General features: G+C 38.1%; 1 protein-coding gene across 6 annotated transcripts in view; it reads right to left on the bottom strand.

The window, feature by feature from the left end:
* The window catches only part of LOC121168137 (titin), a 262,883-nt gene extending 240,687 nt beyond the window's left edge, over positions 1-22,196 (bottom strand). For 3 of the 6 annotated variants that reach the window (XM_040997939.1, XM_040997940.1, XM_040997944.1), the window contains exons 1-19: positions 22,099-22,196; positions 19,698-19,901; positions 17,995-18,282; positions 17,506-17,594; positions 17,164-17,408; positions 13,044-13,374; positions 12,256-12,408; positions 11,230-11,367; positions 10,661-10,792; positions 9,293-9,427; positions 8,594-8,731; positions 7,983-8,120; positions 4,305-4,598; positions 4,092-4,214; positions 2,620-2,901; positions 2,324-2,389; positions 1,356-1,614; positions 1,128-1,188; positions 797-1,012 (exon numbers count right to left, since the gene is read on the bottom strand). In XM_040997939.1, the coding sequence (XP_040853873.1) occupies positions 797-1,012; positions 1,128-1,188; positions 1,356-1,614; positions 2,324-2,389; positions 2,620-2,901; positions 4,092-4,214; positions 4,305-4,598; positions 7,983-8,120; positions 8,594-8,731; positions 9,293-9,427; positions 10,661-10,792; positions 11,230-11,367; positions 12,256-12,408; positions 13,044-13,374; positions 17,164-17,408; positions 17,506-17,594; positions 17,995-18,282; positions 19,698-19,901; positions 22,099-22,189 (3,383 nt within the window). In that variant the 5' untranslated portion in view covers positions 22,190-22,196. The remainder of the gene's footprint in view (positions 1-796; positions 1,013-1,127; positions 1,189-1,355; positions 1,615-2,323; positions 2,390-2,619; positions 2,902-4,091; positions 4,215-4,304; positions 4,599-7,982; positions 8,121-8,593; positions 8,732-9,292; positions 9,428-10,660; positions 10,793-11,229; positions 11,368-12,255; positions 12,409-13,043; positions 13,375-17,163; positions 17,409-17,505; positions 17,595-17,994; positions 18,283-19,697; positions 19,902-22,098) is intronic. The other 3 variants (XM_040997941.1, XM_040997942.1, XM_040997943.1) reach the window with 1 other exon arrangement.
* Between the last annotated feature and the right edge of the window lie 272 nt (positions 22,197-22,468).

Below are 22,468 nucleotides of genomic sequence, written 5' to 3'. Positions count from 1 at the left end.
AGAAACAGAGATCTTCCATTCGTTGGCTTTTCCCTCAAATGGCCACACAAATTGAGGCAGGGCTGGGTTGAAGCCAAGATTCAGGAACTCTTCCAAGTCTTCCATGTAGGTGGCAGGAACCCAAATACTTTAGAAATTGTCTTCTGCACCCCAGATGTACTACTAGGGAGGTGAATCGGGAATGCAGAGTAGCAAGGGCTTGAACTGTAACTCTGATCTGGGATGCAGGCTCTCTATGATACAGCCTAACCAGCTGTGCTCTAACACCTGCTCCAGCACCTACAATTTTTTAACCTAAAAATTACATTGCCTTTTTATTGTATGGTTTTGGTTTTGCCTTGAATTTCAGGAAAGTGAAAGCTAAATGTCATGATCACATGCAGACTCTTATTACAAATTTTTATAACTAGTTTTCTTTGGCATTACATAACCCCTACTCTTTTCTTTCTTGGTAACTTGATTATTATGTGCTTTTATTAAAAGTTGCCTCAAGTGCCTTAAGGAAGAGAGATTATGTGCACATCAGAGTCCACATGACTTTCCTTGTTTCACTGGCAAAATGAATGAATCATAGTAGAATATAAAGAAACAAATCTTCTATCCATTATACATAAACACTTTGATTTTTCAAAAAGATTTCATACAAATATGTGTGAGTACCTAAAACCAAGCTATGAAGCCTCTACTATAAAAAGTCTATAGTTTTTGGTGTGGCTAGTAAATTTCACTTCTCCCTCATATTCATATACAGATTACATAAATTATAGGGAACTTCATGACTTCATTATCAAGATACCTGTATCCAGTGGTTAGAGGAACCCCTGATTTTTTCCAGTAGACATGGGGTTTGGGGTTGCCGCCAATCTGGCATTCAAACACAACACTTCCACCTTCCACCAGTTTCTGGACTACTGGTTTTGTAATAAAGAATGGTGCAGCAGGTTCTCCGGGCATTGCTTGTTCCTCCATGATACTGGTATCAGTCATGACCACATCTCTTGACTCAACAAAGCTGCAAAGAGAATTTCTTTTCATATTAGCTTCTGAATTGCAATTTGCCAGTTCCACAAAAACAGAAAGTCAAAACTGTATTAGAAAAACAGCTAATTAGCCAAAGAGCATTTTACCGTTTCTCTTCTGTGGTCATTTTTTCAGCCACAGTAGTTTCCTTTTCAAACTCTTCTGACACTGGAAGAAAGCAAAAGGTTCTCATTGGAGTGAGTTGTATAGTCTGTTCCATTAGAGACTCTTGCTTAACAACAGTTCAGTGGGTCCCCTAACATAGCCCCTGATTCTGAAAGAGGATGTTGATAAGAGATATGTACAACTGTATCGGGGCAGGGGGAAACACTTACCCTGTACAGCCAGGTAGCAGGATGTGCTAACGGTCCCAGCCTCATTCACAGCACTGCATGTGAATCGCCCGCTGTCTTCTGCAAAGGCTTCACGAATCATAAGGCGGGCAATTCCACTCTGGAAGGTTATCTGGAAATCAATGGAACTTTCGATTTGGTAGTCTTCTCTGTACCATGTCACTGTTGGGGATGGGTATCCAGAGATGTGGCATTCCAAGGTGACAGATTCACCTTCTATGACAGTCACATTCTTCAAGCCCTAAAGAGATAATGAAATGGGTGCATATTCATTAATCATTCATGCTTATGTTATAATAAACACCAGGTTTGAAATTGCACATTTGAATTGCTACAAAATGGCCTTTTAAGCAGGGTTTCAGAAATATTACTAAAGAGATTTCTTGGAAATTGAAATATTCCTAATTTGAAATCAATGCAATAGTCAATTTCAAGTGCCTAAATAATATTACATAATAATATTGCTTATATTTATCTGTGTCTTCCTGTACCTTAAACTTTTCAAATCCTCATCAAATTGGAAGGTGCAGTGGTAGCAAAGGCCACCTATTCAACAGTTATTACTGTACCCCAGCTAGAACCAATTCATCCTTCCCATGGCTTCTCTTTCTGCTGGGATACTTCTCACTTTCTGTATCATTCTATTTATGTATATATTTTTATATAGCAAGGTAAAGACTTCAAAGAGATCTGGGTTCGTTTTACGTATCAATATTGAGAAATAATGCCTTGCATACATTATAAAGTCATATAAAGTCTGTTGGATACTTGAATGATGATTACCACAAAGAATGTCCTTTTTACTAAATAGGGTATGATCTTAAAATTATCATTGATAAACTCCCTGATGCCTTTGTGGGGGGAACTTTGAGCAGCAGATCCTCTCACACAAATGTTAAAATCATTATGGTCAACTACGGAAAGAATCCAATAGAATCCACTTCACTCACCGAGACTAGTGTTGGTGGAGTCACAGGGATTTCAGCAGGTGCCGGTACTCTTGCTGTTTCTGTTACCTGTGATTTTTAAGAAAGGATATTTCAAGATTCCCATGAGATTGGGAGCAATTTCATAAACTCCTAGCACACACAAAATGTAAGAGTTAGTTTTGGGAAAAGCCCTCTGATTCAACCATACGCCACAGAACTGAGTATAGTAAAGGAATCAGGTGACCTTGCTGAGTGCTTCTTCACCGGTGGGATCAATGGGAGTGGGTCAAGAGGTAGCTCACACACCAGTCACCCACCTTGGCTTCCCGCCCATGCAGCACTTCAAAACGCTCTTCCCGGACGGTGCCGCCAGCCAGGCTCACCCCCACTTCCTTTTTTACTTCAATGCCAGCTTGACTCTTGTATGTCTCCGGGGTGTCGGCGAAGGGGAACTGTGGTGAGGGGGTGGGCTCTGCCCTTACTCTAGTCTCAGTGGGCTTCACTGTAGGAGCCTTCACCGATTTGGTGATCTTCTGAGCAGAGGATGTGGCTGACAACTCTTTTTGTAAAGTGGCAATAGCACTACCAGCAATGGATGCCTAAATGGAAAGGAAGCCAAAAAAGTCATTTCTTTGTCATTGTCATCCAAGTCACCATTCATAAGTGTTTTCCTATTAGTCCTCCTTACTGCTGTAAGTCTCTCTCTCTCTTTCTTTTTTTTTTTTTTTTTTGGTCCATTTTTTTAATGCCTTCATTGTTGCTAATGGAGAGTTAAAGATATGTCAATTAGAAAATGCCTGGTAATTTGTTAGTTTGCAAGACAGATTTTAAAATATGAAGAGTTGTGTTAAGGCATTTTTATTTTACAGTATAGGTCATAAAAAGACTGAAGATCTAAAGTTCAATCTAGAATTTTCACTTAGCCATCCCAATTCTGCATTTGAAAATACTGCAGTGAGTATTTCAACATTACAAAATTACTTAGCAAATTTTATGAGAAATAGTTTGAAGGAGAATATTAGGATTTTAACCACTAATTTGTGAAGACTGAAAATGTAGACATTCAGGAAAATATTTCTGAAAGTTTCCATTACTATTTTTATTCCACTAGTATCTATGGTTATTTGGTTTCAGTAATAATTTGAGCCTTTCCCAGCCATGTACTTAACAAACATGTACGTCACAATTCTTTGAAAACATAGAAAATTTTATTTCTGTGTCTTAGAATTGCAATATAAGAAGGGCAACAGTGACTAATTTTGAAGGTTATAACATTTGGTCAGCTTTCTAAGATTTTTTTTTTACCCACATTTCACATGAATTTTCAGTCTCCTGACAACAGAGCTAATAAGGGGCAGATATAAGATGCTAGTACATGGATTTGAGGTTTCTTAATGTCTGTCAGTATTATTGAAATATATTCCCAGTTGAGTTACCTTGGAATGTCTCACAACCTAAGGAAACCCACATTGTGAGATACTCTATCTTTAGAGTTACTAGAACAACAGTGACCCAAACATTTGAGTTTGAGCTATCCCTGAGATGGGAAACAAAGAGGCCTGCATAGCGTTCCATCTCTTCAAACATGTAAGACACCACCTGCTCTTCCAGGCGCACCTTTATGCACAACTTCAGAACCCAAACCTTAGGGGCTTCTGTGTCCACCATGAATGCAAATAGACATTAAAAAGAGGCCATATTTGCCTACCCCAAAGATACCTCCTACCATGTTTTAGATACTTGCTCCTTTTGACCTGAAAACTTCCTCCCGTGTCCTTTCATTTCTTACCTCATATCCATGTTCCGTCTTAGGAACAGAAATCTTTGAAACGGTAAAGTGAGGGCTTGCTGTGCGGGGACGTTTATCCACATGGACTAATCTTTCACTAGTTACATCTGTAGTTTTCTTGATCTGCATTGAAATAAAACTCAGTGACACCACTATTCACCAGTTCTGCCTGCTTTCCACTGCAGAGGGGGAACACAACAAGTGCAGACTCACCTGTGATGATATGTGCATTCCCATTTGATCAGTAGTTTTGATATGAGTCTCAGAAGGAGCCTGAATCACAACAGGCTTGACTGCTTTCGGGACAACTTGGGGTTCTGAGGCTGGACGTTGGGGATGCTCAGTGACCTTCGTGGCAGAAATGTGCTCCTTGTAGCCATACTCCAGGGTAGTCTGCTGAGCATAGGATTCTTCAGGATGCCCAGGTTCTCTGGGCTCTCTAACACGGGCCTGATCTACTGCAGCGACAACTGTTGCTACAGCTTCAGCCTTTTTTCCAACGCCCACCTGGAGGCAAGATTTTCAGAATTAATTCATAGTAATGACATAGTCATGCTGAGACATCCCCTAGGCAAATCCTTCTGGAACATCTCCTCATTGCCAGTTAGAACACAAAATGCCTAAAGGCATGATAGATGGGTAGATGACGACTGTGCTACACAGCAATGTTAACATGTCCAGAAATGTAACTCAGAAGTGCTTTCTAGAACTAAGTATTTCAATGATTATCATGCTGTATAGACATCTATTAAGACACAGTTTACATCTGCTTCATTATACAAGACATTGCATCACACAGACAACATAATATATATACAGAATTATATATATACAGAATTATAACTGGGTATTTCTAGTACGTTATCCAGATAGTCCATTAATAATTAGAAAATCAGACATTTGGAGCTGTTTGACTTCACTGATTATTTTGAATATATCCTTCAATCACTAATTCTCATGCCAGGACAGTGATGGTAGTGATCAAAGGATACTCAAATAACATCACCATACCATCTATAAAAGTCAGCTGCCACAGAGTTATGTGGTTCCATGCAAATATGAGCTAACATGAAACCTCTGAACACAGAATGAGCATGTAAATTTACTTATGATTCTCTAGGGACAAGATTTGCTCAATGTACTTGAAAGTATCTCTCTTACAATATATGAATGGAAGAACTATGATTAAAATGAAAACATTATCGTGTTTGGATTCAAGACAACAACGTTTAACATTGAAGCTCAATTTAGTTTCAGCACTACAGGCAGTTAAAGTGCAGATGGAAACAGAAATATTATTTTCTCATTTCTATGATTCTGATTAGCATAAATGGCAATACAATTTACAGAATTTCTCCTTTAAAGGAAGCAAACAGTGGAAGCACCTTACACATTGTGATTCTCTGCATTGCTTGGAAATAGCATATCACAAACATCACATAGCCATGTCCATCTAACACACTTTAAAAGTAGGGCTAGAATGTTTTAATATTCATTTTCTTGTCTGCTGCTTTGAACAGTTTCAGACTGCACTGGAAAGCTTTTTCAAATCTCTCATGTGTATATCCTTTAAAATTGTTCTCTAAATCGCTTAAAAAATAAATAAGGTTCTTTGCTGAGATAGAATTGGACCTTTTGTGATCATGAGTTTCATCCAATGTCTCAAGGAAACCACAATCTAATCTGCTTTGAAATGTCATCTTTACTTTAGATTGCATTAAAAAAATAAACTCAAGTCTGAGATACGTTTGTGCTTTTGTTTTTTAAACATAAGTTTGGATTTAATTTTATAAATGATTTAAAATGTTAACACCCACTGTAGTAAGCATTAATATAATTATGTATTATTTGCTAGAAGAGTGATTATAGTTGTGCCATAAATAATTTGTGTTTTCCAACAAGACAGTCACGTTTTAGCTTTGCTGATTTTAACAATGAGAAATCTTAGTTTTAAGGAAATTGTCATGACGAACAAAACTACATCTGAAATATATGTTTTGCTTTTAATTTAAAACCTACACAAAAACTTCATTATGATAGAATACTTTAAATCAAGGATTCAGCTGTATAGCTTTGTTGAATGAATGTACCTAAAAATCTCTGTTCATAAGCTATTTGGTGGTAATTACAATTGACTGCTCAACGCTGATAACTGTTTTCACAGTTTAGGGGGCTCCAATTTCCATCCTATTTTTCAAACCCAGAGAAGCAGAAAGATGAATTGGACTAGGCAATCCCAATTCACACCAGTTTTATGCTTAGAATTAACGTCAAAGACACAAAAGAAAGGTGTTATTTAATCTTTCTTTTTTTTTTCAAAACCAGAAATGCTAACTATTCTTGGATGGAAGCTATTCATTTCTAATGTTTTGCTGATCAGCTAAGTAATTACAGGGACCACCTGGAGCATAACTGATGTGGGATGAAAAGCTTAATAAGTTGATGATGGAATGCGGAGAAACAATGTTTTTCACCTTCCCAGCTTCAACTTTCATTTCTTCTGGAAAAAGATGTCTCTGTTCCTGCTTAACCCTTCTGTAGTCTTTGGCAATGTTCTTGGTTTAATAAATTTTTGCAATGGCAATAATTACCTTAAGAATAAATATTTTTTTCAGCATTCAGCCTTGACTGTTATTTCATAACTATGTTATTTCATAGTTATTTCATAGGTAAGGTATTTAAATTTATGTGGTTCAGAACTGAAGCAAAAATTACAAATCACTTTTGAATTATATTCTGTAGCAGAATTTCTGTCATCTATCAGAATCCCAAAGGTCAGATTGTCATTAGACACTAGATTTGGGTAAAGGTTTTCAAGTTTCAATTTATGCCTTAGGGGTGATTAGCTTGGTGGTTAAGATGTTGGTTGGGAGGGTCCTGTCTTATACTGGAGTGCCTGTATTTGACTCCTAGCTCTGGCTCCTGTCACCAGCTCTCTGTTAGTGCAGACCCTGGAGACAATAGTGATGGCTCGAGTCTCCCATTTGGATAATCTGGATTGAGACTACAAATTCAAGTTTCAACCTAATCTGGGGCCTGTTCCAGACACTTGGGACATATACAGCTTTGTCAAATTATGTCTCAAAAAAAAAAATCCAAGAGAACAACAGTTAGGGAAATATAAATAGAACTCAGGCCATAATGCCAATGATATTGAAAACACTTTACTTGCTGATTCAAACTACTAGGTCAATATAATAAAAAGTAAACCTAAGTGAGCATTTTATTTATGGTCAATGACAGAGTCATGGGGAAGCACTTCAAGCCATGAAAATTTTATAGCTTCAAATAGATGGAGCAATCTTTTCATGGCTTGTTTGTAACTGTTCTGGTCCGATGCTTCCTTTTCTAGATTTCAATGTTGCATCTTACTTAGCTTTAGTGGGAGCTGCTGTAGAAGGCCCTATAGTTTTCTCATTTTCTTCTCTCACAGTTTTAGAGGAAAACAAAGTTTCACACAAAGAAACTTATAGATATGTCACAGGACTAAGTCCACGTTCTGAGATAAAATAGATTGGGCTTATGTCCTTCAAAATACATGTTCTTGAAAATAAACTTCATCATTTATTTATATGATTTATTTTCTTTTCCATTTATAGAGAAACTTAACCTTCATCCAATTTCAATGACCAACTTCTGGGGGATAACTAGATGTTAAGAATAAGAATTTTGAGAACAATGAAGGTATCAGTGGGGGAAAGGAACAAGCAATAATGACACCAATAAATAATTGGGTTTTAGTTTCCAGTTTTTTAACTAAAAATAATTTTGGTTAATAAGATGTGTTATACATACAAATCCTGAGGTATACTATAAGTAAAACAGGGAATTTAATTTGAGATTTGGTATTAACATAATAGGTGATTTCACACTTGGAATAACAACAGTCACCTTTCCATGAGTAACTTGCAATTGTTCTTGTCTAGCAGCCACTCCTTCTCTAGTTCTCAGGATTGTTTCTTGTTCTGTAGTTTTAGCAGTAGCAACTGCTACAGTAGGCAAGGCAGTTTTCTCAGCTTCCTTTCTTATCTGATCATTACAGTAAAACCAAGGTTTAAGTTTCACAGGGATTCAAATGCATACAATACGACCCTTCCCCCCTTCAAGTGGGGATGCAAAGTAAAGTTATTCAGGGTTCAAACACAAGAGAAATTAACTTTGACTTGGTAGTATCTTTATATGCTGACAGAATCACAAAACTCAGAAGGGTTAGCTAGTAAAATGCATCTTGGTGTTTCCTTTTCTTTTTTTAAAAAGAATTAAGCTAAATGCTAATCTTCATGCAAAGAATCATCCTGAATAAAATAGATAGCAAATGTTAAACGTAGATGAAAATCAAATGTGCAGAAAAATTAATGGAAATCAGTCGCATATTTATCTTTTTTTAAATTGGGGATTTTAAAAGGAAAATATGAATTAATACTCATACCACATAATAGTTAATGATTTACTAGTTAGTTAGTTCGAGATAACCTTTTCACATCTCAAATATTTGTAGTCACCTTTTCCTGAGTTATTTGAGTTTGTTCTCTTTTGATGCTGATGCCTTCTCTGCTTCTTGATACTAAATCTTGTTCTTTGACTTTGGGTGTGGCAACTATGACTTTAGGTACCACTGTTTTCCTAGTTTCCTTCATCATCTGTTCATATGGTTAAAAAAGATAAGAAGTCATCATTAAATATTATAAGCCTCTAATAAAAAAAAATCTAAATCAAAGAGGAGGAAGGAAACAAAACTCCTTCCTATTGAAAGATCTTTTTGCTTTGGTTACCCACACAGCTTCACTGTTGAAAAACAAATGAACGTAAATTCAGTTTAAGAGAAAAATGTGACAATCACAGTTTGACGCTTAGTATTTGTCTTTCTCACATCATGCACATCAACTGTGGAATATTCCAGCTGAGCCATCAGCACTGCATAATTTTGTTTTGCGTCAATTGATTTCTACATGTGCTAGAGCCTACTTCATCAGAAAGATATATTAGTAATAATTCATGAAAGTCTTAGGGTTAACATGAGCAGTGACAGAGGAAGCCAGATGCGTGGGAGAAGCTCACGAGTGATCTTTAAAAAGCATTTTCTGTTTGAGTTATGACAAGAGACTGAGGTGAAAAGTGATGATTAAGACGTATGATGGAAAGTAGGTGGCTTGCAACTGAAACGGTATATGGTGACTTTCACATCATCAGGGAGCTATCACCTTTTCCTGGGTTAGGAGTACTTGATCTGGTGTAGCAATTTCTTCTTGCACTCCCAGGACTGCCTCTAGTGTTGTGGATGTTGCATCGGCAATGACCACCGTGGAGGCTGCAGTAGTCTCACATTCATGCCTTATCTGATTGTGGGGTAAAATAATGATTTGAGTTTCAAAAGATATAAAAGAAATGGCAAGAAGAGTTTGCCATACTTGGGAAATATGGGAGTCTTAGTGATGAGAAAATGCCACATTCCTGTTTCAGGGGAACAGCTCACATGTTTGTGCATAAGCCCAACACTTTGGTTTTCCTAAAAAATAAGCTTTTCTTCTGCACACCTGTCTGTAGCAAATCATCCTAGAACTAGGAGGGCTCATCTTTGAGACATGCTCACACCTCAGGAAACCCACCGAACAGATACTCATAAATATCTGGGAAACTATGGCATGGCAGCTTTTTCTAGTCACCAGCATTGCAACGGCAACCAAAATGCCTGGACAGTTGGGGGCATTAAGTATTTCATTCCCAGCGAGGAGGAGCAGAGCGAAGGAAGGAACATGGAATGCAACTGGCTATGTCTGGTCAGTCTGTGAAGTGCCTTGGGAGGTTACGTGGGCCTTTTAAAAAAAATGTAGCTCTGGGTCATCCAGAGCTGGACAGCAAGAAAGATGAACAGAGACGTCTACTCTCCCAACCCCTACATCTGTAAGAATCAGAAATAACTGCCTCTGTCTTGAGATTTTACAAAGCTTAATTTCACAGATGAGAGAAATGGGTTTGATGAAGTTGTCGTTGTATGGTTCCTTGATGCAAATGCTTCTCTTGCTTGCTTTTTCTTTTCTTTTCTTTTTTCCTTTTTTCTTTTTTTGCCAACCAGGAGACCTGAAGTACTGGTCTTCTCCAACATTTAGCATGTTCATTTAATCTTGCTGTTAGATTGGAATATTGAAGGTTGAGGCATATGCACACATTTGCACATACGAGTACATACCCACATGTTTTTATATCAAGTTCATATACCATAATTCCAGTAACTAAGGTCTCAAGTTATACATGAAAGAAACTGACTTCCATGGGTAAGTGGGCTGAGTACCTCTCTGCTTCTGCTACGTGCCCTAGAGAGCTCACAGATGTGCCCACATACCATCCTAACAGATATAAAATCTCCCCCAAATTGATTAATGTGTGGACCACAGTGCAACGAGAACAGAATTTCTATCACCAAAGAGTTTCATTGTTATACACAGATAAACGACACAAAGAAAATACACAACAAAAGACTTCTATTCTGAGGTATGGGTTATAAGGTACATGCAACTGTCTAGACTGATATTTGGCAACAAACTCCAAGGCATTTACGAAATTGGACTTACTGTTTCTTGAGTTATTTGCTTTTGTTCTTGTTTTGTAGTAATTTCTCCAGTAATTCTGGTTTCTTGTTCTTTGGCTTTAGTTGTGGAAATTACTACCTTTGGTACAAATGTTTTTTCAGTTTCTTTTCTTAGCTGTGATCAATGACAAAAATAGAAATCTCATTGTTCTCCTGATTGCCAATGGATATAATGCTGCTTACTAAATACAATAAAGGAGGAACTGGAAGCAGTAAAATATCTCATCCAGTCAGGTCATTAAACAAAATAAGTTCATGTGCATCCATATAACCATGTTCTTGTGCTGTGTAAAGTCTTCAACTAGGGGACTTGCACAATAGAGATACAGCGATATTATTACATGCTCCTAGTGTGTGTCCAAAGAGGTCACTTCTATTTACACAAGCAGAATGTTAATGGCTTGGGGGACTTTGGTATTTGCTATGTAGGCATATACACATACAAAGGAGAATTTTACTACTATTTTAACAACCCATGTGACTCAAGGAGTAAAGGCTTATCTGCATTGACACATATCATAACAGTAATGAATTTCAAACTATTGTGCTCACCTGCTCATGAGTTATGTGCATCTGCTCTTGCTTTGTTGTAACTATTTCTCTGGTTCTTGATTTTAACTCTTGCTCCTTGGTTTTATCGACGGTCATGACAGCCTTAGACACAGCCGTCTTTTCTGCCTCTTTTCTTATCTGTTAATCATTGAGAAAGGAAGGAAACCCTTGAATGTGCTTTATAAGAAGTTACAATCATACATTAGGATTAAGACATCAATGTAATGTTGTAGCTTTTCATTGGATGCGATGATATTCTGCCAGCTCTGCCTTCAGACCAGATGGTCTCCCCAAGAAACTGTTGAATTTATTTGGACAATAAGATGCTGGACTCTATGCTTGGTACATGCTTTCAATGAAGGAATCATGACTGGATTTGAACTGTACTACTACAAGGTGGATGATTCCACCATGGGGGAAGGGTACAGGGAGGGATTGGGGGAATCCCAGAGCCTATGAAACTGTGTCATAAAATGAAATGAAATTTAAAAAAGACATAAATGTCACAAGAGAGGATAAAAAGTGAAAGCTGGAATGATTTTAGACTATAATAGAAAATCTATTCAAAAACAAGGGGGAAATTATGCTAGATTTATAATACTTTCCAGACTTGAATCAAGTGTCACATCTATTTTAAGGAAAGTAAAACCCAATTGGGGAAACTCAGAGAAATGGAAGGTATGTCCTGAAATATTAGCTTCTTTGCCTAGTTTGTGGAGCAATTAAAGCTGGGCTAAAGGGGGTTCTTGGTTTGCTGGCACTCCAGCACCACCACCCCAGGCCCACTTGTTTCCTGCCCGGGCCAGAAAAAGTCCTTCACTAATGGAAATACCTTTGGATCCCAGATCACCTTTTTCATAGAATATTCTAAAATACTGGGCCATCCAGGGCTCAATGCTGCCTTCAATATAATTTGTGTATTGGTCCATAGTGGGATCCATGTGTGCACAACTGGATGAAGAGTGTTTGGCTGGCTGTGCCCAAAGGATGTGGCTCGGCATCACCGTTGGGCAGCCTGACATGTACCTGTTCTTGAGCAGGTTGGATGTGCACTGCAGTCGTGGTTGTCCTCTGAGCAGTCTGCTCTACAGCACTGATAGCGGGTTCTCTCACTCTGGCCATGTCAACAGCAGCAACAACAGTTGCAACAGCTGCACTTTTGTCAGTTTCTTGTTTCACCTAGAAAGGAAGTGACCAAGAACAGTGTACCATGTAAGTAGCATGCTGGTAGGAAACACCAAGGTACAATGGAGGGCTGGTGTTGTACTGCAACTGGTGAAGCTGCCACCTGCGACACTGGCATCCCACACGAGCATCAGTTCAAGTTCTTGCTGCTCTATTCCCAATGCAGCTCCCCATTGTGCATCTGGGAAAGCAGTAGCAGATGGTCCAAGTTGTTGGATCCCTGATATCCACATGAGAGGCATAAATGGAGTTCCAGGCTCCTGGCTTTTGCCTAAGGCCCAGCCCTGGTGATTGCGGCCATCTTGCTAGTGAACATGCAGATGGAAGATCTCCCTCTCTCCATTTCTACCCCTTACCCCATAATTCTGCCTTTGAAATATATATATATATTTCACATATATAATTTCGTATAAATTTTATGTACATATTATATATACATATATATATATTTCAAAAAGGAACTTTGGAACACTGGGTTACACAGAGAATAACGTACTCAGAGCTAAGCATGAATCATTGCCAAGAAATTGTCTGTGTCAGGGAATCTACATTTTATGTGTTCCTTAATGCTAATTAAACAGATTCACAGAAACCAGTCCATGAGACAGAGAACAGAGCTCAGACAGTACCTCTTTAGCACCAGTAGCAATGGCTCCTGCTGCAAAGGTAGCACTGGTCGACACTCTGGCAGCAGCAGCTGCAGCTCCGCTGATGGTCACCTGCTCCTGGAGCCCGTATTTCCCCTCCCATCTCTCTTCCTTTCTGATCTGTGTGGAGCTGGTCATCGTTGTCTCTCTCATCTCAGCCTCAGAGGAGGAGGCCACATAGCCCTCTTGCTTCCATGGGGGAGGTACTTCGGGGCCTGTGGCCATGGTGGTTGTTTGAGTCTTCCGGACAAGTAACGGTGATTTAACAGATCTGATCGGGGATGTGGAGATCCTCCCGGCTGGGGACACGGACCTGAAACCCAAATGGCAGAGGTCAGAATGCCAGGGTCGCGAACCATGGGGTAATCAGATTTAAAGAATGAGGTGAAAATCATAAAGAGCTTTCAGGCAGTTTTAAAAGTGGTGACTGGATAACCTACTCAAAGACTAAAAATAATGTTCTTGGAAGTAATTTGCTTTAAGTCTCAATAAGCCTGATTTTCATCTAATGGAATCCTGTAAGGCATTTAAACTCTAAGAAAGCTCCAACATGTGGGGATTTTGTCCCAAGTATCACACTAAGAAAAATCAAGACACAAAAAGTGCTTTTCTAATAACACAAGAAAGTACTCTGTGAGTTCACTAATCACACACGAAGTCCTTCTGCATTCTCAATTCCAGGAGTCAGAGGGCATCATGTCTGTTGAGTGGAGAAAGGTTTCTGTGATCAAGCTGCTCGCGCCAATCTTACTCAGCCTTTTCTTATGTTCCTTAGGGATATTCTCCATAGTCTTTCACAGGCGAACATGATTGTGGGTTTCCAGACCAGCAGAAACTCCTCCTCAAGCTTCTTGTGGGGACTTTTTTAGTGTAGGCTGAGTTATACACTTTGCAAACTTCTGATGTTATTCAAGGTGTTTTTAGGTTGGTTCTAGAACTTTCCTCTTTTCTTGCTTATTTCTACCCTCAGAGTTACCTTGGACTTCTTTTAAATATTCATAGATGATCTGGAGCGACTGTTTGGCTAATTTAAAAGTTGAAGATTCTAGAGTTTTAGTTAAATCGATAAAGTAATTACTTCTAAAATTGCTTTTTATTTTTTTGCTTTTAAGTATATATGCAAAATTTCAAATACCATCAGTTAGAGAATATGGGAACTAAGCCTCAGCAATGACAGCTAAAAGAGATTCTTCGATGGACTGTGTAATATAGATTGGTCAACTAAAACAAAATAAAATTGTCACAATTAATTCTTGATCAGTTCTATAACATATTTATCCTCTAGGTGGTAGTGTTGCCTTACCATTGCATTTTACTAATTCTTCAGATAAAAGGCTTATAAATGCATTCTGATACTATACAGAATATTGAGCTTACATTGATCATAAATGGAACAATTAGTCTAATTAAGCTCACGTACAGTTGGTATTTGCTGGAAATTGCCAAGTGACTTAACAGGAGCTTCAAACACTAATTAGTACCCTGAAGAAATGCTTAATCATTTTCTTGAAGTAGGGTCATTTTTCCTGGATTTGCATTTTATAAATGAAATTATAATCAAAGAAAATTAAAATTTGGGGAAGATGTTCCTATTCTGAAATTATTTCCTCAGAAATACAACAAAGACCAAGTGAGATTATTGTAGGGTCTTCACCAATTGAGGAAAAGCAGCGACATGCACTCAAGTGTGCTTTGTACTTCTGGCACCTACAAAAGTGGGTTTAACTTAAAAAGGGTGAAAGACATGGTTAGCATGACACAAGGCATTAGCAGTAGGCCGCAGATAGGCCCATAACTGGGAGAATCAGTGTAATTTGAATCATTGTGAGAGTGCTTATCTCTGCCCTTACAATAAAAATAACCACCTCATTACAGCTAGATACAACGTACCTTATTTAGAGAAGTGTTTGTCTTATTCTACAACAAGGATCAAGAGTAAATTATGAACCATTTTAGGAAGTAGTCTATTTTGAATAACTACTATTTTCTGTACAAACTTGTATTTATATTTCGTCACTATTTAAGAGGAAATATTCACTGAGGCTCAGTAATTTGGTTGGTTATTAATAAACTTTCGAAACTGTTAAGATTTTCAAAATGTTTCTCGGGATTAGAAAAACTCAAATTCTCAATGATCCTTAAACGTGGACTAAAAATGTAGTGAGGTGGTTATTTTCCCTAGAATTTACATCTTGGTCTCTTTTGTGATCTTGTGCTATGCAAACTTGGAGTTAGCTGGAGACTAGACATGCCTTTAAAATTTGATTGCTAGATATATTAAAATGGAATTCTTCGTGTAAGCTTTCATGTTTGTGTTTGCCAACATCTTGAATTAAGAGGCCTCAGACATTAGCAAACAGCTAATAATCACTGTCCCGACCCCCCAAATTTCCCCCACCCTGCCTTATAAGTGCTTGTATCTACTGTCAACTCTTCTGCAATTTTGTTGCATTTTTTTCCCTTTAAAAATTTATTTTGATACACTTGACATGACTTCACTGTTTACCACAAATGTTGCAAACATCCACCCCAGGTCCACTGCTTTCATTCTGCTTGTTTGTAAGATCTACCCAAACATGTAAGGAGAGTAATTTATGCACCATTTCTCCTCCAGAACACTTCATGTTATAGCCAACGTATGCTTGCTATTACACTTTTTCAGCAAAAGACAACAGAATACCGTGAGCAAGAAGCATCTTTAGAAATTAAACATGAAAACAATGGTCCAGGATGACTGGCTCTTTGCACATACATTTTAATCTTTATGCAACTGGATTTATAAGTCCAGATTTCAAAAACTTCTTCAAAAAATTTTCTTAATTTTTCATTTCATGTTTTCTGATTTAACTTGTCAATCAAGCTGCAGCTTGCTTTGTAAATGGTGTGCAGTGGAACTTTGTGCTTTCTTCCAGATCGATACCTAATTTGGATCAGTATTTTTTATTGAGTAAAATAACTCCCCCCTACTTTGAAAGATCACTTTGATTAAAAATTAAATTCTCTATGTAGATTCATTTCTAGGCTCTGCTCAGCAATTCTGGGCTGTGGTTCCTTTTTATTTTTCTTAAAGTCAATATAACAGCATTTTGATTTCATTAATTTCATAGTAAGTTTGAATACTTTTAAAGTCAACTCTCTTGTTATTGTTCCTTTAAAAATGTTGGTAGAAGAGCTTTCTCCACATGTTTTTTTTTTTTTGCTGCTTTTAAATTAAGAAGCAGTTGCTTGTTTCCATTGATATTAAACTAAAGCTCAAAATTTAAATTGGCTGTGGATAATCTGGACTTGATTTCTCATCTCTAAGCTGTGATGAGATATTCTCGATTGCCAATAATATAAAGGATACTTCTAACAGTTCATGAAAATGTATATTATGAAAAGTAACTGGATTTTAACCCTTTTGCACTTATAATTCAGTTTTTCCACAAACCTTGAAATACATTTATCCTCTAAGTTCATTTTATTTTTCAGATAAGATAGCAAAGCATATGCAAAATATTTCAGATTTATCTATACCTGGGGGTAAAACATTCATATTATTATTTTCAACACACTTTATTTCAAGTATCCAAGGACTTTAAGACGATTCTTAATGATACTAATTGTCTTTAATGACAATTGACCAATCAAAATCGTGAACAAAATACTTCAGTTACTCATCAATATTAGGGATAGTAATTACCAGATAATTTGAGTATTTCATAGGATAATGCATAAAGATTCTTAATAGAATATCTGATGCAGAGGAAGTAATCAAAATGTAAGATTCTGCTGTAATTATTTTCCTAGAGGAAACTGTTAGAAAGTGAACAGGCTGATTCAACCTTAAACTCTGTGCTGTTCTCATTCCACTTCTCTTTTGTAGCCTCTAAACAGATATTTATTAAATAAGATATAAATAAAGAGTTCAGTGTTAAAGTATATAGCACTTTATTTTACCTCTGGATATTGAGGGCTTCTGAAAATCATAACCAATAGGTTCTTGGCTCACCTTCTTTATCAAATTGAATTAAGCGGCCTTAATGCAACACATTTTTGGTTGCAAGAAATTTTTGTTTGCCTTAAATGCAACATATTTTTGGTTGCAAGAAATCTAATTTACCTGACAGGAGATGGGGTCGGTGCCCGCACATGTCTGACCGGTGAAGGGGAGTGTCGAATTGGTGATGGGGACTGTTGTCGACCCAGCTGTGCTTTGGTAGCAATGGACGGTGGTGTTGGAGACCTTGACTTTGGCTTTGGAGGGATTCTGGGAGGAGTTTTATGTGGCAGCTGTTGCCCAGTGGCACCATCTATGACCATCTCAACTGTTGCAATTGATCTGGCATCAAAGTGGGCTTCAATCTTCTGTAAAACAAACAAAAAAACCAAAGTCCACATTGAGGAAGAACAGCCAAGAAAGAAATACCCTGAAACAATGGAAACATGATAGCCAGAAAAATACCTTTTCAATTCGAGTTTGTCTTGTTTCTGAAATCTGAGCAGTCGAGACAATTGTCTTTGTCCTTTTAGCGGGTACTACTTCTTCATCACCTGCAACGAGAGTAAGGGGAGTATTTAGGAGGGAGTAGACATAAGAACTCATTTTTAAAAGAGATTGTGGTCATTTGAAACACATCACTAATATTTTATACGTGTTCTAATGGAGGAAAATGTAGAAAGTCTTGAATTTCACATGAAAGCACTTTAGGCTTATTAGTAAAAATACTCATTATCATTTGCCAGTTTAAAAACGCAGATCACCTAACTGGAACACTTTTCCAGTTCATGATGTGATATGTCAAGACTGATTCAATACTGAGCACCTGCCTAAAATCTGAGACATTTCTTTTCATGACTGTTCATTTTAGCCTACAGCCTTCCCAGGGCTACAGATGAATTTCAGGCATCCTACAGTTCTCATTCTCCCCATTCTTCAACCTCCAGCACATACCTTGAACCAGCAATTCCGCAGTTGAAGTAGCTCTTCCAACGCTATTAGTTGCATTGACTGAATAGGTTCCGGAGTCCTCGGGGTATGCTTCCGCAATCAGTAAGCTGTAGAGGTCACCTTCTTGTGAAATTTGGAAATCAAGGGAGCTCTGGATTTCAGCTCCATCCCGGTAGAACTTCACCACAGGTGTAGGGATTCCAGTCACTTTCACTTGGAGTCGCACTTGGCTTCCTTGTCTCACGGTCATGCTCTGCAGTCGTTGAATAAAGTTGGGTGGCGCTGTCTCTGCTGCAGGGAGTAGACAAAACATTTAGGACTAGAAGCCAGTGCCCTGCCAGCAGGGTATTTTTAAACAACATCAACTCTGATTCCCAACCAAGGAATGACTCACTGTTCCCAACATCCTTGACTGTCCTTGAACCTAGCTCACTCAGCAGATGGCAGGACAATGAAGCCAGGTGATGGCAGAAGTCTAATCAGCCAACACATTGAGTTTATTTGCTTTGTTTTGTTCAACAGATTTAGGCCACCATATTTTATTATTGTTGTTTTAGAGAAAAAAAAAATAAATCTCCTCGTAGCATTGATTGGAATCCTCTGGCATTTTCTCCCAATCTCACATTAAAGTACTAAAGCAAGTTTGCAAATTTCAGTAAAAGTTGTGATAAAATGAATGCCAGTGGTTGGCAAGATGAGTGCACCTGTGTTACAGAATAAATTTTTACCTCATTTAAAAATCCTCTAAATCTTCTCCAACTGGATTGATATTCAAATAACCCAAATATTTACCTGAACTTAAAATGTTAATCCAATAATGACATGATTTCATGTTAATTATTCTACAAAAAGGGATTTTTATTTTGGTTAATTATGTTGAAAGACATCTTTTATGAGATAAATATGGAGGGTGAATGAGATTAAGGTTGACATGATATTGAGCAATAAACATCAGCAGATATTGCCAAACTCTTCCTATCTCTGAGTTTTATAGCTGTCTGTTAAAATTCATATATGATGCTACTGATGTGCTTTCTGTTTTGGTCAATTATAACTGTAATTGCACATCATTATAACAATGTAGCTTAGTGGATAAAGGTATGTAACCTTCTAGAGTTCATAGATGACATCGTTCTATAATTTGTGAGATAATGTATGCTCTAATGTCTTAAAGTGTCATAAAAGATGAAGAAAACCAATGCTGTACATTAAGACTGGTGACAACTTTTTGGGGAAGCTGTTTCACCTACTTGAATAATAAATATTTGCTGGTTTTGGGCAATTTTTCAAAGTTTCTTTAATGAGTGGTCTGTGGACCACCTGCTTCAAGAACCATTTGGGAATGAGAGCTCCTAGAGATGTGTTTGCTTATTCACATATATGCGCATCTTATTCCATATAAGGCCTATAAACAAGAAAGAAATGCTACTTGATGAGAAAAGTAATTTCTGTATTTCCTTAATGTACTTTTGAATATTTAATGTGCAAATGGAGAAAGTGATTCCTTGTCACTTCTGTGCTGCATATGGAGAGTGCAATTAAATTACACAAACAACTTTGGTCTAAAATCAGCTGCCAGTGGGCCCTGTGCTAGGCGTGGAGCTGCACCTAATTGCGCTCACGGCTCTTTCTAAACTTTCTTCTCTGTGTGCCATGGAAGTCCCTCGCTGGGAAAGTAGAAGGCAAGTAGGGCTCCACCAGCCTACCTGTCACGAGAAGCTCAGCAGTACTAGTCGCTTGTCCAGATCCATTGGTGGCTCGCAGGGAGTATCGTCCACTGTTGGCTTTAGTCACGGCGGGGATCGTCAGTTTAGCGCGGCCATCGCTAAAGGAGATCTGCACGCCGGGCAGAGTGGAAGTGGAAATCACCTGGCCATCCCTAAACCAGCTCACCTCAGGAACTGGGAAACCTGGAGGGCAAGAACAACCCATACAGATGTTTGAGTGGGCACTACAAAGTCCCCTGCTCTTCCTGTTATATTCGCTGCTTTGTTCTCACACATAAAACTAGCCAGTACGGAAGGCCATTTCATGATGGTGTAAAGCTGACAATTCCAGGGTAGAAGGACACACTTGCAAGCCATTAGCAAAGCCTGGCGGTACACGCGGAGGCCAGGGCCTTCATTTTCTAGGGAGGGAAGTGGAAGCCAAGAGAAGGTTTATAATTTTTTCAAAGGTCCCTCAGCTAGCAGTGGCGCATGGAGGATCGGAATGTTCACTTCCTGTCCTCATGCTTAGGGTGCCACCTGATGCAACATAATAGACAACGTCATAATCATGAAGGAGATTTATAAACAGGAAGGGTCAAGGACACTTTGAAACAGAAGGATTGGTGTCTCCCTTGAAAGCAAATGAGGAACAAAAGCTGTGATGGGGTGGGTCTAATAGAGCTGCCTAACAAGCCCATTATCTCCCTGTTCTGTGATCTCCCTGTTCTGTTGGCTATGGGGAACTGTGTGCCCCAACCCCTCAGCTAGCAAATGTGCCATCAGTAAAAACATGGTAATGTGGAGAGTTACTTTCTCACATGAAGCATGACCAAGTCAAACTCAGCTTTTCTAGGATGACAGACAGAGTTGAAGTCGCAAGTAGAGAGGCCAGATGCTCTCCACCTACCATATTTGTAACGCAGCAACTTCATGGTCATAGTTTGACATTTTAGGTATATTAAAACTGTGCAATCAGAAGGTATGAGACAAATTTTGAGCAGGTTTATTTGGCGTTTTGCACAAAGGTTAGCCATATATTTTCTTAAGGCAGGACATTCATACCTCAAAGTCCATTGTGCTGTCTTTTGTTAGTCAATCTCTATGTGGCTGAATGAATAGTCACTATGCTAACTCGTGGGTATTGAACACTTCCAGTTGTCTTTAAGGAAGTTTTGAGCACATTGTATGAGGTTAAGATATCATGAAGAAGCAGGGCAGTTCCCTGATTAGGCCACATGTGTTGTATTTTGTGAAGTTACTGTGCATTACGAAATAAATGAACTCTCTGGAAGTGAAAGTTTATCATGCAGGAGAAAGATGGAATTCATTTCTTGATCTATGCGTAATATAAACAGTGTTTATATTAATGGTATGTAAAAATGTTACCCATTTATGAATAAAATGGTGTATTAAATAGGAAACAAAGTAGTCATCTTATTTTATCTCTTTATTATAAGCCATACAATTAAGAAAGAAGACCAGTACATCACAAAAATTCACAGAATCAAGGATGAAGCATTTCTGATGAAGCTGTATAAACAGTTGGCAAGTTACATGTCTGTGCAAGGAGACAGTATTGATTAAACAATTTAAGTTATTTACAATTTAGTTCATAGTCTACCCACATTTTCTTTGCAACAATATGGGCCTTAAAATATTATGCGTTTTTTGGAACCACCCCTAAATTGACTTATGAGGATGTTAAAGATGGCATAACAAAAGGATATAATTTGTTTTACTTTGTGACTGGAGATGTTTGATTTTTAAAATGTAACTGATTTAGCTAGAAATCAAATCACAGTCAATGCTTGTTTCCCCTTAATGTGGATACCAGAGTGGCATATATTAGTTCTTTTTATTTCTAAAGAGTCTTCTAATGAACTAGAACTGTCTAATAAAAAATGAAAATAAAGGAATATAAATTATACTTAAACCTGTTACTGCCTTTGAAGAAAGCTGGATGTATTATTTTTCATATTAAATAACTAATCTCCAGGAGCACAGGAGGCAGCCCAGACTCCTGACCCTAACGTCTCCTGTCTGGGCTCTTGCTGGCCTACAGTTCTCAGCTTCCAGGCTGGCCCTACAGATGAAACCACACATAAAATGGCCATATTTGATCCTACTTACCTGCTTGATTTTAGCAGTGATTTCAACCTGAGATTAATTAGTTTTCCCCTGTAAAGTTCTTACTATGAATAAAATATTTTCAAGCCAGGATCTTGTTAAATTGTGTCAGTACTACAAATAGGAAACTCTTAAAATGATACTTCCCTATCATTGGACCAATTTTGCAAGGTGAAAGCAGGCCTTTTGGTTGGTGGTCAGGTCCTACAGCAGTTAGTTTAGTGCAGAAAAGATCAAGGAATCAAACAGAAGCAGGAAGGTGAATGCTTACCACTAACGTGAGCCTCAAAGGTTGCGGTACTACCCTCCAGTACCACAACACTTTGTAACGGCTGCGTAAACGTCGGTGCTTGAGTAGTCATCTTTTTAGGCACTCTGGAAAGGAATAGAAAAGAAGACAGTCTGTCACATAACTTGGCTACTCCGGAGCTATTTTAAACAGAGCAAAAGCACACATTTCTCCCAGGATTACTCCATCAGCCAGGGCATGGCTAGAAGCAATAGATTTTCTCCTTTGGGGCTTGAATTTGAATCATGACTCTATGAGTGAAAGATAAACCTAATGCTGAGTAAAAGTCTAAGGGTGACTGTCCCCACCCCTCCAAATTGTTTAGCCTAATGAAGCAGTGAGTGCATACTGA

Source organism: Ochotona curzoniae, unplaced genomic scaffold, assembly GCF_017591425.1.
Source record: "Ochotona curzoniae isolate NIBS_2020 unplaced genomic scaffold, NIBS_Ocur_1.0 patch60, whole genome shotgun sequence".
Lineage (NCBI taxonomy): Eukaryota > Metazoa > Chordata > Mammalia > Lagomorpha > Ochotonidae > Ochotona > Ochotona curzoniae.
This window is presented reverse-complemented; position numbering and strand designations above follow the sequence as displayed.